This window comes from Anoplolepis gracilipes, chromosome 2, assembly GCF_047496725.1.
Source record: "Anoplolepis gracilipes chromosome 2, ASM4749672v1, whole genome shotgun sequence".
Classification (NCBI taxonomy): Eukaryota; Metazoa; Arthropoda; class Insecta; order Hymenoptera; family Formicidae; genus Anoplolepis; species Anoplolepis gracilipes.
The window spans coordinates 2,330,649-2,345,188 of NC_132971.1; the positions used below are offsets into that span (position 1 = coordinate 2,330,649).

Below are 14,540 nucleotides of genomic sequence, written 5' to 3' on the forward strand. Positions count from 1 at the left end.
GAAATTGCGTTCCTTTAGGCACTCTTTACGATGACGTTGTAGTTGAAAGATATTTCTGCAATCTCTTCCGCAGTTTGGGCAAATCATCGAAGTCGTAAATTCGTAAAATTCGAAGTTCAATTTTCTGTGATACTCGTACCCTGAAAGTGACAGTGACTTCCGGTTAATAAGACTTTCGAACGAGAGATATTCATAAAAGCGATCGAAAAGAATCGAGATTTTGACACGATTAATAATCATTAATGAACATGTTATTGAGTTTGCATTTGTGAATATAAAGAAGATCTGTTTACATCTATTTTTACATTGCAAATTGAAAAATGACAATTTATGAATTTATATTCTCAGAATGTATTTTTTACAACATAATTTTCATAATTTTCTATCGTTAAAATCTTTTCTGTCCTACAATTATATATTTATATACAATATATAATGTATCATAGAAATTAGCAATAGGATATATGAACGAAAAAATGCTTACAAGATGTTTTTGAAATATTTTATTTACAATTGTTTAATGCCGTTCAAGCATACCTTTACTTTTTACAGTCTCATTTATTTATTAAACAGTCTTAAAAAGCAAACATAAATATTATCTCAACATTTATATTTTCGAAATAACTTCGATACTTTTTATATTCTGTATTTTAAGAATATAGAATATTTTGGTGGTATATTTATATTTGCAAAAGAATTTTTATCCCAGTTTAATGCAATGATGCAGGAAAATTAATAGGAAGATTAATGAAGAGAGATTAACTTGAGAACAATCGTAAAATCATTAAAAAAACTAAATAATATATTGCACATGTATTTGCTCCTCGAGTCCGCCTATTAATTTGTTAAAAATTATTGTATTTTTCAAGGGAATAGTATGTGTTTAAAAAAAATATAAAGCCGAATAATGTTCTAAAATAAAATATAGCACAATTATTTTCGAATTAAGACGGCGAAAAAAAATTAAGAATTCCGGTCACTCGTATTAGTCGCTTCACGATTCATCGATCGATTCGTGGTTCGGTCATATATTAATATAGTGAATCAATCTGGCATGTGACTGCCACCGATGTTTGTGCTTGAATTTCCTTCCACAAATCGGACACTCAAAGGTAGGATCCTTTCCGCATTCGACTCGTAGATGTTTCTTCAGCGAGTCCCGCCATATGTACCGCTTGCCGCATTGATAACAAGACCAGGACTTCAGAGAGGAGGCTGAAAAGAGAGAGCGGCAATCATTAAGTCATTCGTTTTGATTTGCTTTTCTCGATCGCAACATCGAAAGCGCACGTCACAGTGATTGCTACCTCGATTAATACATTTCGCTCTTCGAGGAGCCGATCTTAAATCATCGTGATAGATAAATGGATACTCTTGCGCGTCGTTTTCTCAGATAAATGTTATCGAGAGAATTGGATCCTCTCCTTTATTGTATGACATGTGTTATACAAATACTTTATTTATATACTATTGATTACCTTGTTTAGAATATTGTTATACAATCGTTCTTATAAGAAAAAAGAAAAGAAAATATTCTGCGCACGATGAAATTATACGAAATACACTGATAATTTTAAAGATATATTTTTTCAAGCATAAGTAAACAGAATCAGGATATTAAAGTTTTTTATCTTAGATTTTTCGCCGATATGCCAAAATAGCATTTTTATAACTAATAACAAAAGATCATTCCAAATGTGATAAATGCAATACCACAATAAATCATTTATTGCAGTTGTATAAAATGTGCAGATAATCATGGGCGTTTTGAACGAATCGAAATTTTTTTTTTTAAATAATAACATCAAAATTTAATGTTATAAAAAATCCTACAAATTCTCTTAAAAAGATTATTTAATAAAAGATCTCCATTATCATTTGCATTATAATTTGACTATAATTAACAGAAAGCATTTACTATCCTTGTTTCAATATTCTTCTTGTTAACTCTGTAATTATTATCGATTTATCGTTAACCTTCAGTACACAAAAAAAGGAAACATACTTGGCAGTAATAAAAACAGAAATATAATATGATATATCATGTGCTTAAAGAACAATTAATAATAGCATCACTTTTTTCTGCAATAACGATATATCAGTTTGAAAGTAACAAATAATAAAGGAGAAATATGCTCCATTAATGAATCAGATGGTAATAGTTGAAACAATATTTTTTATTCTTTAAAAAGTATGTACGTTAGGAGATTAATAAAGTACATATACAAAATCAAAGAAACTTTCTAGAATAATTCTAGAATTTCAAATACTGATTTCACGTAATAAATATGTATCTAAATACTAGATTTATAATTAACATTAATCAAACTGTAAACTTTAATAACACAGAATTGTAAAAACTGCTGGTATAGCGTCTTATTACAAAATATAGATTTTTTTTTTTATAAAGCTGTTCTTCTCTCACTTACTCACTAAATATAATACAAACACGATTTGAAAACACTTTCGCGTATTTCTATTGCTCCGCTCCAAAAAATATAGCACGATACTTTTTCGCATAAGCTCTCTAAATTACATCAAAGTATACGATATATATGTATTCGTAAACAATCATGTCATCGTGGAGCCCTATTGCAGCTTTTTCGAAAATATCGCGTTATAATTTAATGCTGTGCATGCATTTTGCATGCGACTGCCAGCGATGCTTGTGCTTGAACTTCCTGCCACAGACGGGACATTTAAAAGCCGGCTCTTTGCCGCATTCCACTCGTATGTGATTCTTCAAGGACCCGCGCCACAGGTAACGCTTACCGCATTGGAAGCAGACCCACATCTTCTTGTCTAGATAGACTGAAAAAGAGAAGAAAAGTCTTCACATAGTATTTAGGTAATACACACACAAGTCGCCGTTTTTTTACACTACGTTTTTTTTACCAAACCAGCCCCCCATGCCACGTTCGCCGAACGACATTAATGAGACACGACGAACGTTACAATCGTAATCGCATCTACTGCGGTTCATGTCTTCTTTGAAAATATTGTATTTTCAACTGAGAAATTTGTATATGTTAAAGATACGATCATCTTTTTTTTTTAATTAATTTTTCGCTAAAGCTCTTGTATTTAATCCATGTGATATAGATTATTAAAGTTTTAAAATTTATATTTGTGTATTAAAAGTTACTAAAAAATGTTACTAAAGAATCGTATTAAAGAAGAAAATATATTTATATAAAAATTAAATTTATATATTTATTGAGAGAATTTTATCTAGTAAACAGTACATACATATATGCTTTGTGAAGCGATATATGTTTATCAAACTGTTTTGAAAATCTTGAAAACGATGATTGTTCAGTCTCGTTTACTCAATGATAATATGGTAAACAATCTGTAACGTTTTTTAAAAATTAACAATAAGTGTCATGTGAGATTCAACAGAAGGTAACTTTTGTTAATGAAATAGAGTTGAATTTTTATTAATTCAACAAAGTTTATACAAATACATATACAAATACATATACAAATTTGTATTACAATGCAATAGGAATCTCGGATAGTTATGAATATTCTTAAACCAATTGTCGTCGTTGTAATTTATTGTTGTCGTAGTTTCAGCGCGTGTACGTTCGATGTAAGATGCGACTGTAGTCTATGTTTGTACTTGAACATCTTGCCGCAAAGAACACAGTTGAACTTAGGCTCCTTGCCGCAAATTCGCACATGGGCGTACATGGAAGTTTTTCGGGAGTAGGTCTTGCCGCAAATCTTGCACGCGAACATTATGCTCTGATCCATTTCACCTGAAAAACAGATAATGAGTGGTGCATGCGTGCATTTTTAAGTGCATTTTAGTAAAGTCAATTTTCTTCATCAATTTCCTATACTCCGAAACAGACAAGTACATTTTTTAAATCAAATAATAAAATTCGCAATCTCATTCTTTTCAAATAAAACTATCAATTCTTTGACGAATTGATATGATTCACGCAATAATCTTATTACTAACTAAGAGAAAATTGCGATAATGAATACTCTTGTTCTATTACCATTAATAACTTTCGTCGTTAATGCAATCTTAAAACTTAATAAAGAAAAGAATATATGTATATTATGTTAATAAAAATACAAATATAGCATGTCAATTTTTAAAACAATACTAAAACTATATCTGTTAAAAAGTTAATTATATTTGGGGAGGATTGAATTATAAATTAATTACATTTACAGACTCACACAAAAAAATAATTCCAACAATTTTTCATAACGCAACCTTAGACTTCTGACCAATACTGACAAATTCTCTAATTCTTTGACTATCACACTGTTAAATCAACCATCACACATACTATAACTCTTACAGAAGTACATATTTTTTCTGCTCATATTATTTCTGCACTTAATTTTTTAATATAATATAACGAGTTTCTCTATTTAAATTTATTATTTTGTTAATTCTTCTTTTTTTTAAACTGTTATTGAACGCTGTGGAAGAAATTTGAAAAGTCGCAAAATTTGAAAGCTATAATCGTGATAATATTTCGTGATTTTTTTCTGTTTGTTATAATCTTCTTCAAAGACGAAAAAAGATCTCATGAAAATGTGATACATATAAATGATCCTATTGCCTAATATTAGGATTTCCTATTTGAAACAGCATAATTTCAAATTGTGATTATAAATTAATGCAGCGTTATATTGTATTGGTCTCAGTCTCATATGATAGATTGACTGTCCAAGTTTTGGAGAAAATTTTTAATTTGGCTCTTCAAGATAGCGATGGTAGCTACAAGATAGCACATAATGTCGACATAATGACAAATAACGTCCAACGCAGAGAGAGCACAAGTCATCACAGAGGTGATACATCGAACTTGACTTGATAGCACGCTTTAAAAAAAAAAAAAAAAAAGATGTATTATATAAATTCTCCCGATTCAAAAAATTTAAACCTGGAAACAGGCGTTTTTGGAAATTGCAGTAGTTAAAAAGTATAGTTTGTGATCGATCAAATTGTTAGAAGAAAGCATGCACGTATGAAAGCATTTCGAAGAAGCACTCCTGTCTATTCGCAAAGCTTCGCAGAAACTAATCCTACCAAGATCAACTGTGTATAGAGTTGTGGACAAACGTCTAAAGTTGTATATTTACAAGCTGCAATTACTGCACGCTTTGAAACCCGACTGCAGACCGAAAAGAACAGCTTTTGCCAAAAACGTACTGGAAATGTCTCCGAAAATGTCTGTTTCTGCTTTAATTTTCTTTGAATTAGGGAGATTTTTATGATACATCTTTTCACCTGTGTAACAAGTTGTGCTCTTTCTGCGTTGGACGTTATTTTTCACATTATGTGTTGTTGTCATCGCCACTTGACTTGAAGAACTAAATTAAAAATTTCCTCCAAACTTGAATAGTCACCTTAGCATATGAGACCAGGAATAATACAATATAACGCTGCATTAATTTATTATTACAATTTGAAATTAGAGTGTTTTAAATAGGACTTTGTGTAACAAATTTAATATAAATATATCTGTCCTCGTGAATGTATAAAATTTATTAGAATAATCGCATTCTTTTATAAAGATTTTTTAGATACTATATGTGTCTCACATATTATTTATTCTGCATACATCTTGAAAGTTCAATGCAATTTAATTTTAAATTCCATCTATAAAATATAGTTTTGCTAAAACCTTTTTACGGCAAAATAAGGTACGGTTTAAATATTTTTACATACGCGAGTAGTGCTATAATAACATAAAAAAATAAAAGAATAAAGGCGGCAAATAAATTTAGTTTTATTACTGTATTAAGAAATTGTATTAATCAACGTATTAACCTAAGCATTAGTTACGCGGTATTGTTCGCAATGGATTATTATTTTCAACAAGATAATTGTTTTTTGCGTCTCTCATTTTTGCAATAAATATCTAAGATATTGTTATAATGTTTCGCATAATGTTCTAAAATAAAGAGCTTATATTTTATAATAAAAACACATTGTAAAGTTATATCTCTAGAATTTGGGAAGAAAAGATAAAAAATAAAAAAGTCTCTAGTCATATATACATATAGCGACGAGTACTTTAAAGTACACATAGAATTGCAATCGTTTCTATTTTCTTTATTTCTTTATTTATGCCGTATTCTTACATACACATGTAAAAAATTAACTAAAATTAACTAAAAATTCATTAAAAGAATAAATAACAATTTTCTTACGTAAATCTTATGAATTATGTAAAGATATTTCATATGTTGCTTGAGATAATATTTGCACTTGAATTTTTAAAATAAAGAGCATATTCATACTCTGCCACACCGTTGTAAATAAGTAAGTTATACATCGATTTCTTTACTCTTGTTATAAAATCAGCACGAACACACTAACCAGTTTTATCTAAAAGATATAATGTGAGTCGTGTAAAAACCTGAAATTCTGCAATATTATTTACAACAAAATAAATTATAAGAATTTTAAATTCTCATTTAATCCAACTGTTTTATTAGATTGAACGATAAATAATGTTTATATCATTATATAACCGTTTATGTAGCTGTGCAATACCAATTTTTAATTAAAATAAAATTTGAAAGTGTAGGGATCAGGAAAATGAGATTATATAATTTTTCTAGATGTGACAGAGAGATTACTTGAATGTTATTTCAGTATTTTATTTTTATTAATATATATTAAATTAATCTCTTTATACATCTTTCTTCTATAAATATACAAAAAAGCGCCGGTCGGCTGTGTTTCTTATTAAACGTATTTATGAATTGCTTTATGATGTTTCATAAGATGATGCTTGTGTTTAAACTTTCTGCCGCAGACGTTGCAGGAAAAGCGTGGTTCAATACCGCACTCCATTCGTTTGTGCAGACTTAACGATTCTCTCCATTTGTACGTCTTGCCACATGTGTTGCACGGGTAGGATATTGAGCGCAACATCTGTTGGCCTGAAACATATATGTAACGATCTTGGTTTCATTAATGTCGGACTAACCGTCGATTTCAACGTCGATGGCGTGCATGCTAGAAAGTCCGTCATCTAAGAAAATTAGATCTCTAATTCTGGTTTTTGGCCTGATAAGGTTTCTAATCTTGATTTTTCCCTCAGAGTTGTCCACAATATATCAAAAATTAGAGATTAAATATTCGAGTAATTTCGGGTGTAGCGATTCTGTCTGATTGTCAAAGTCTATCTCAGTGTTATATTTACCTTTATTTGTATAAAATCGCATTGTAAAAAATTTATTCATATTAATACTGAACGGCAAGTATCGATATGTAACTGAAATTTTCATAATATTGGCATTAAGCATTCAGTCATATGTATGTATACAGAAGACTTAAATTTTCATAATATTAGTACTCTGTATTACATTGACATAGATATAAAAAAATTGAAAAATTGTTATCGGAAATATTATTTACCCATATTTTTTTTCTCGTTTTATAATAATTAAAATAAAAGTCAATTCCTGTGAAAACTGATATAATGTCATCAAATGACATGCATAGACTCATACTTTTCTTTACTAACAGTAGTAACATAATATTATTATATTATAAAATTTAAAATTTTGATATAAGCATACAATTTTTGTAATTTTTTGTAAAATTTTATGAATTATTAATTGATTTGAGATAATACATTCAATAATATATAATAGTCAATATTATTAAAAAATATACATACACACATATATATATATATATCGGAATATATCTCTCAATGACACATAAATATATATTTTTACGGTATTTTTAATATTAATTTTAATTCTTGTATAATATAAATAATATTAATATATTAATTAAGAGTAAATGTATAATGGAATTATCACAGTAAAAATATATATCAAAATTTTATTCAAATTTATAATTATTATATAACAAAGTCAGAGTAAATATTGGAATATCAAGTTATATTAATATATAACAAATGTATTTGTAGTGTGGTGTGTGTGTTGTTGCACATAAAATATTCTTAATAGTCAATTGAATATTATTTTACATAAATAAGTAAATAAAGTACCTATTCGGCACTAAATTGTAAAAAGGTATGCCGCAATCCATACATAATCGAAAAAAAGTGATTTTCATGTAAAGTTTAAAAACAGAATAAGTTTTTTTAATTAAATTTTATGAAGTATGAGAAAACTTATTTAAAAAAAAATTATGTTAAAATTTATTCTAATTATATTATTTATTATAAAAGTGTTGTATATTATATGTATATATGTATACGTTGTATATATATACACACACATACACATATACGTACGCGGGCGCGTGTGTATGTGTGTGTATAATTAGTAAGAAGAAAGACAATTTAAAAAAATTTTAAGTTTTTACTACAAAATTTGTTTCAATAACTTAAGTTTTTTTCAGAATATAAATAAAACTATTTACTTATATATATTAACAAAAAAAATTAAAGTAAATTTTGTTTTAAAAAATCACTTTTCGATTGTATCACGATATAGCTACATTCCATATATCGCAAATGCGTACATAAAGTAAACACAAAATAATAAAATAAAAAATTATTACATAAAATTATTATGTACTTTATAATAATAAAAAATTATTATTATAAAGTAAAATAACAAAATAATTCATACAATTATTGCTGCAATTATTCAAAAATAAAATTTTTTTACTATTATTAAAAAAATGTAATTACGTTTTTTCTTCTCAATGAATGAGTAAAAGTAACAATAAATTATATTGATTAAATAAATATAATAATATTAAAGTGTCTACGAAGTCTTGAACAATCGTAACATACGTATTTCGTAATATGCGTATTCTTGAATAATTGTAATATGCATAATTCCTATATATATTTTGTTTTTGGAAAAAAAAACGTTCTTTGTCAGTCTTTCATCGAATACAATAAATATACCTTGTAGTCAACTCTCTCTTTTTTAGAGAACGCGTCATATAACGTTAACACAATGTTAAAAGAACAATTTTGTAATCATAAATTATGTAATCACTTCTTTGTTTTCCGCTAAACGAGTCATAATGTTATATTATGCAATATTATAAACAGAATAGTTTTTAAGATTATTATATATATATAATAATGAGACTTTAATAATTTAAGATTAAAGAATTTAAGGTCTAATAAAAATACATCAATATCTGAAAATACATCTATATTATTCAGCGAATTGATCTCTGTTTATAATTTTCATTCCAAGTAATTTCGAATGAACTTTATGGAAAGGTTTTTTAATATTAATTTTCTATTTGAATTTTTAACTACAGTGTGGGCATTTATGTAATTGCTCGATTCCACATTTAATATTTTGCTGATCGAAATGTTCCTTCCATAAGAAAATTTTTCTACAACCACGATAAAGGGATGATACATGTTTATTAGAGGCTTCAGAACTGTCAAAGATGTCAGAATTGCTTAAAATAATTAATATTATGATAATATCTAATTTTTTAAGATAACTACGTATTTTCAATACTCTAGATGAGTCTAAGAGAACTTATGTTTTCCACATATATTTGAACAAAACATTATTTACTTAAATTCAATGAATTTAATTAAATTTTTTTTCAAGATTTAAGAAAGATTGATTCAAAATTGATCAATTATTAATTAATTACAAAAAGTATTTGTAATTAATCAAGAAACTATTTTTAATAACTTTACTACAATAATTTATTCTCGTCCTTATTCATCTAAATAATTATATTCTAGTATAATATTAATTAAGTTAAAAACATAATTAAATAATAAAATTGATACACAAATATACGTATATAAAATATAATAAATCAATTTTCTTAACAATATGCTATAAGAGAAAAATATTCACTTCCCACAAATCTCTCTGAAACTCCCTGAAATATTTAATATTCCGATACATTTAAATTCATGCATCATTATTGGAATAAAATTGATTTGGAATAAACAATCATTAAAAGATTAGAAAATGAAAACTAACAGGTGATAACAATTTCAACAATTTGGTATTCAAACGATAAACAGAAGTAAAGAAATAAGAACATATAATATAGTGCTGTTTTTTATTGTTTAAATTTATTTTCTATATTTGTTTATCTCGAGTTAAATACAATCAAAACTTTTATTTTGCATATCACGAATACGTGTAAATTTGTCAAGTTAACCCTCTATAGCCCTAATTTTTTTCCGCGGCTATAAAAAAATGTATGTAACGTGAAATCAATAAATATCAACCTCTGAATACAAATAAACATTTAATTCACAAAATTATATTACTTTGATATCATAAAATTAAAGTTATATGATAACTCCCAAGAATGTGTTATAGTTACCAAGGGAACATTATACAACAAAATGTATATACTACCTGGCGATAAAAAATTAAAAGATAATCAATAAGATGTTGATATATTAGTATGTGACTTTAAGTCACACCGGACTATAGATGGTTAATTAGTGCCGCGACAACTCAAGCAATTTGATTTCCTTTGTTGATTACGGTTTGTTTATGAAGTTGTGTCGTACGATGCACCTTTAGATGATGCTTGTGCATGAAACTCTTCTCGCAAGGAGCGCATGTAAACTGTCGTTCTTTACCACACTCCTCACGTATATGTCTCCTCAGAGAACATCTCCACGTATATACTTTGTTGCATGCATCGCAAATATATTTGGGCCATTCATAATCTTGCGGATCCTTGTCGCAACCTGAAAAGGAAAAATATTATTAGTGCGTGCTCTTAAACTGCTGGTAATCTCATCACATTTACATTTTTTAAATTCTATATCATAATGTTGAAATTAGCACGATGATTTCTTCCGTCCCGAGAAAATTATTTCATCAATTTCATTAACTCGAATAAATTTTACCTACATAAGCTAATTGAGTTTTTTCGAAGATCTTTTTATTTTAAAAGCTAAAAGCAGGATATAAGTTTTGCAAGAATTAGATTCCTTCGATGAAAGAACGATGAACAACTCTGTCACATTTTATTTTTATGGACCACTTTTTATCTTTGCACTATACTGTTTTTATATGTTTGCGTAGGAGATCAAAAAATGAATAATAATCATTAAAAGACTGGGAAATAAAAATTAACAGACGATAACAATACATATATAACATGCAAAAAAATTTCGATTTCTCACATATCTTTCTTGGAATCTGAAACATTTAATATTTTAATAAAATTAAATTTGTCCCCTATATTTAAAATAAATAGAGACAATCACAATTCAATTGTTTGATATTCAAATGGTAGATATAATTAAGGGGTAAAAACACATGAGATCATTTTTGCTGCTTAGTTTTATTTACATATTTTATTTATTCATTCGGGACATATGTCAAATATCCAATCAAATTCGAATCAATCTATTTCTCAACTTATATAAAGCTTCGCTCTTACATTTGTGGTTGTTTGAAATTTGCTAAATTAATAGCTTTGACAATAAATAATTTTAGAAAATTGATTTTCCTTTGCAAAGATTACGAAGGTGTTGTTGATCCTTTTAGATGATGTTTACATTTGAATATCTTGCAAAGAGATATGATCAGCTCTTCCTTACACTTCTCGTCAGAAACCGTTTCCATTTATACTTCTTACCGCGTCGCAGATGTATTTGCCACGATACTGTCTGATCTGAATTTGCCGCACTTGTATGTGCCGTAATCTGAAAAAAGTATACGCTATAAGTGCGTAGATCGCACTTTCGTTAGATTCATATCCATTTTTTTTCTCTTCTTCCTCGTAGCGTCAAAGTTCATTAGCGTGCTGGCTTTATATTATAAGAAGAGATTAGATTCGTTATCACAAATAAATAAATTTTGACATCATAAGTCAATTAAATTTTTTCAAAAATCATTTCTTAAGGCAAGCTTAAAATCCAAATATAAAATAGTTTTGTTCCTTTCGATGAAAGTTTGCATAAACAACTTCCTTGCACTTCATTCTTTCTTCGTCTATTCTCTATTGCTTTTCGTATATATTATTTTTTATATTATAATTATTATAAAGAATAAAGTAAAAAATAAAGAATAAACAAAAAAATAAACGTATTTTATGAAGAATTTCGCACATGTAGTTAATCTGGAACATAAAATAATTAATGTCCCATAATTTTTAGAATAAACACAAAGAAATTATTAGAGCATCAGCAAATTATAATTATCAATAACATTATATTAAAGTAATGGGCAGAAATAAAGGATGAGGGTAACATCGATTTTTCTTTGATTTTATTATTTACATTATTATATATTCATCGGTTTGTTCATCCAATTATGAACATAAAGCAAATGTTGTTTGAGTTGGCCACTGCGACGAATCTTCATGTTACATATTGGACACGTGTACTGCGGTTCCTTACCGCACTCCTCGCGTTTATGCCTCGTCAGAGACGGTTTCCACGTATATTCCTTACCACATGCCTCGCACGTGTATTTGCCACGATACCGTCTGTGATAATCTTGAGGTCTGTGAGACTTGGCGTAACCTGAAAAGAAAGGATACTATCAGTATGTGCTTTCAATCAAGATCTCCAACCTCGTCAGGTCTATGTTTTTTTTTTTAATTCTTCGTCGTGGCGTCGAAGTTCGTTAGCTCTTTTTTACTTTCTCAAAAGAAATAATTTTGTTTTACATTTGTCACCTGAAATAAACTTCACTGTTTTTTAAATCAGTCAAGGCTCTTTGAAAGGCTTCTGTAAGGACAAGCTTAAAAACGAAATTTAGAACACAAGTTTGATTTCTTCGCTGAAAGTTTGCATAATAAATTAGTATATATTAGTATAGTATAGTATAAATTAGTAGTCAATAGCATTCACGCACTCCTTTTGTAATCAGTTCCATATATCTTTGCATTATTGTATATTTGCACATCCATACATATATGTAGGAGACAAAAATAATGGACATATTTTATGTATTTACAGTTTTTATTTTACTAATCAATTCTCTCCTAAATATTTCTTCATTTGTATTTCAATTGTAAAAACAACTATAAAGCAAATGTAAGATTTTAATAAAATTATCATTGGCAATAGAGGAAGCGTAAGGGGTTATTTAAATGTTCATTAATATTTTTACAATAAAAAATACATCAATTAATTCGGAATAAATATAACATTTATAAAAGAAATAATTTTCACGATCGTTAATTTTTTTCTCAATTGTTTTGTTTTCATACAGAGAACAGTATTAAAAACACTGTCATATTCTCTCTTGTTTTATGAAAATTTATATTATAAGAAGTAATTCTTTAGTTAAACTTAAAATTAAATTTTCGCAACCTGATACAGAGCATCTTCTCCGAATATAACAGTGTTTATTACATACATATGTAATTGTTAAAAAATTAATTATTTAGAAAATTATTTCTATTTCAAAATTGTTATTTAAGTATTGCAAATTAAAAAAATTTTACATATGATCAATAATAATAAAGTCGAATTATAAATAGCCAAAAATGATAATTTTTGTCTCAACTATTTAATTATTCCTGCTTTATATTTTTTTTATTTTCAATTACCAAATTTTGAAGAGTATTATTTAAAAATACTAATATTTTTACGAAAAGAGAAAGAAACGAAATGTGTAATAAAGAATTTTCGGTTATTGTATAATATATATTATACAATATGTCAATTGTTTCGATCGATCGTTTTAGATGTTGTCGCCATTCGTAATAGTCATACGATGAAATTTGATCAGGTGTTTCTTCAGCATCCACTTGTGTCGGATCTTCATACCGCATATGGGACAACTGTACTGCGGATCCTTTCCACACTCTTCTCGTTCGTGTCTGATCAACGACTGCATCCATCTGTACTCTTTTCCACATGTTGAGCAAAAGTGTCTGCCCAGTCTCTTATAATAGTCTGACGTATTGTATTGTGCCGAACCTGGAAAAAAACAACGGATGACACGTTAATGCGTTCGAACGCGACACATTGATACATCTGCAGATCCGTTTACGTGAAATAAATTATATGTATCTTATAGTGTCGCTTTAGAAAACATGTTAATTGATTAAATTTAAATTACTAATTTACATCAACTTTAGTTTAGCCATATAGATTGTTTTATTAAATTACCTTTTTTAAATGTGTCACAAATATTTAAATGGTCTTTTTTTAGTTCCTTGTCCCATATAATTATTATTGTTATCTCTTGTTAATATATTATATTGCATATTATTATTGTATCACAATTTTGATATTCAATACATCATTCATTCACAAACTCTTTAAAGCTTTATTTGTATGAATATAAAAAAATATAAATAATCCTCATTTTCAGAAATGTACAAAAAAATATAATAAAATTACAACTCTCTCTCTCTCTCTTTCTCTCTTTCTTTGAAAATCATATATATATATAAATTTCTAAATTACTAAATTATAAGAACAGCAATATTATTAATAAAAAATCTACATCAGAAAATGTACCAATGCTATATTTTCCACTGTATGCTAGATTCCATTTTTAGAAAATTGTTCTATTATTTTACAATTCTATGTACTCTCTTATATGATAATTGCCATTGACACACTTACAATAATAATCACAAAACAATTATT

The 14,540-nt window shown here is 27.5% G+C and overlaps 1 protein-coding gene across 1 annotated transcript in view; it reads right to left on the bottom strand.

Annotated features, from left to right (window-relative positions):
* Positions 1–13,608: 13,608 nt before the first annotated feature.
* Positions 13,609–14,540, bottom strand: part of LOC140676205 (uncharacterized) — a 229,874-nt gene continuing 228,942 nt past the window's right edge. The window contains exon 7 of the mRNA XM_072911056.1: positions 13,609–13,862. Coding sequence (XP_072767157.1) covers positions 13,624–13,862 — 239 coding nt within the window. The 3' untranslated portion in view covers positions 13,609–13,623. The remainder of the gene's footprint in view (positions 13,863–14,540) is intronic.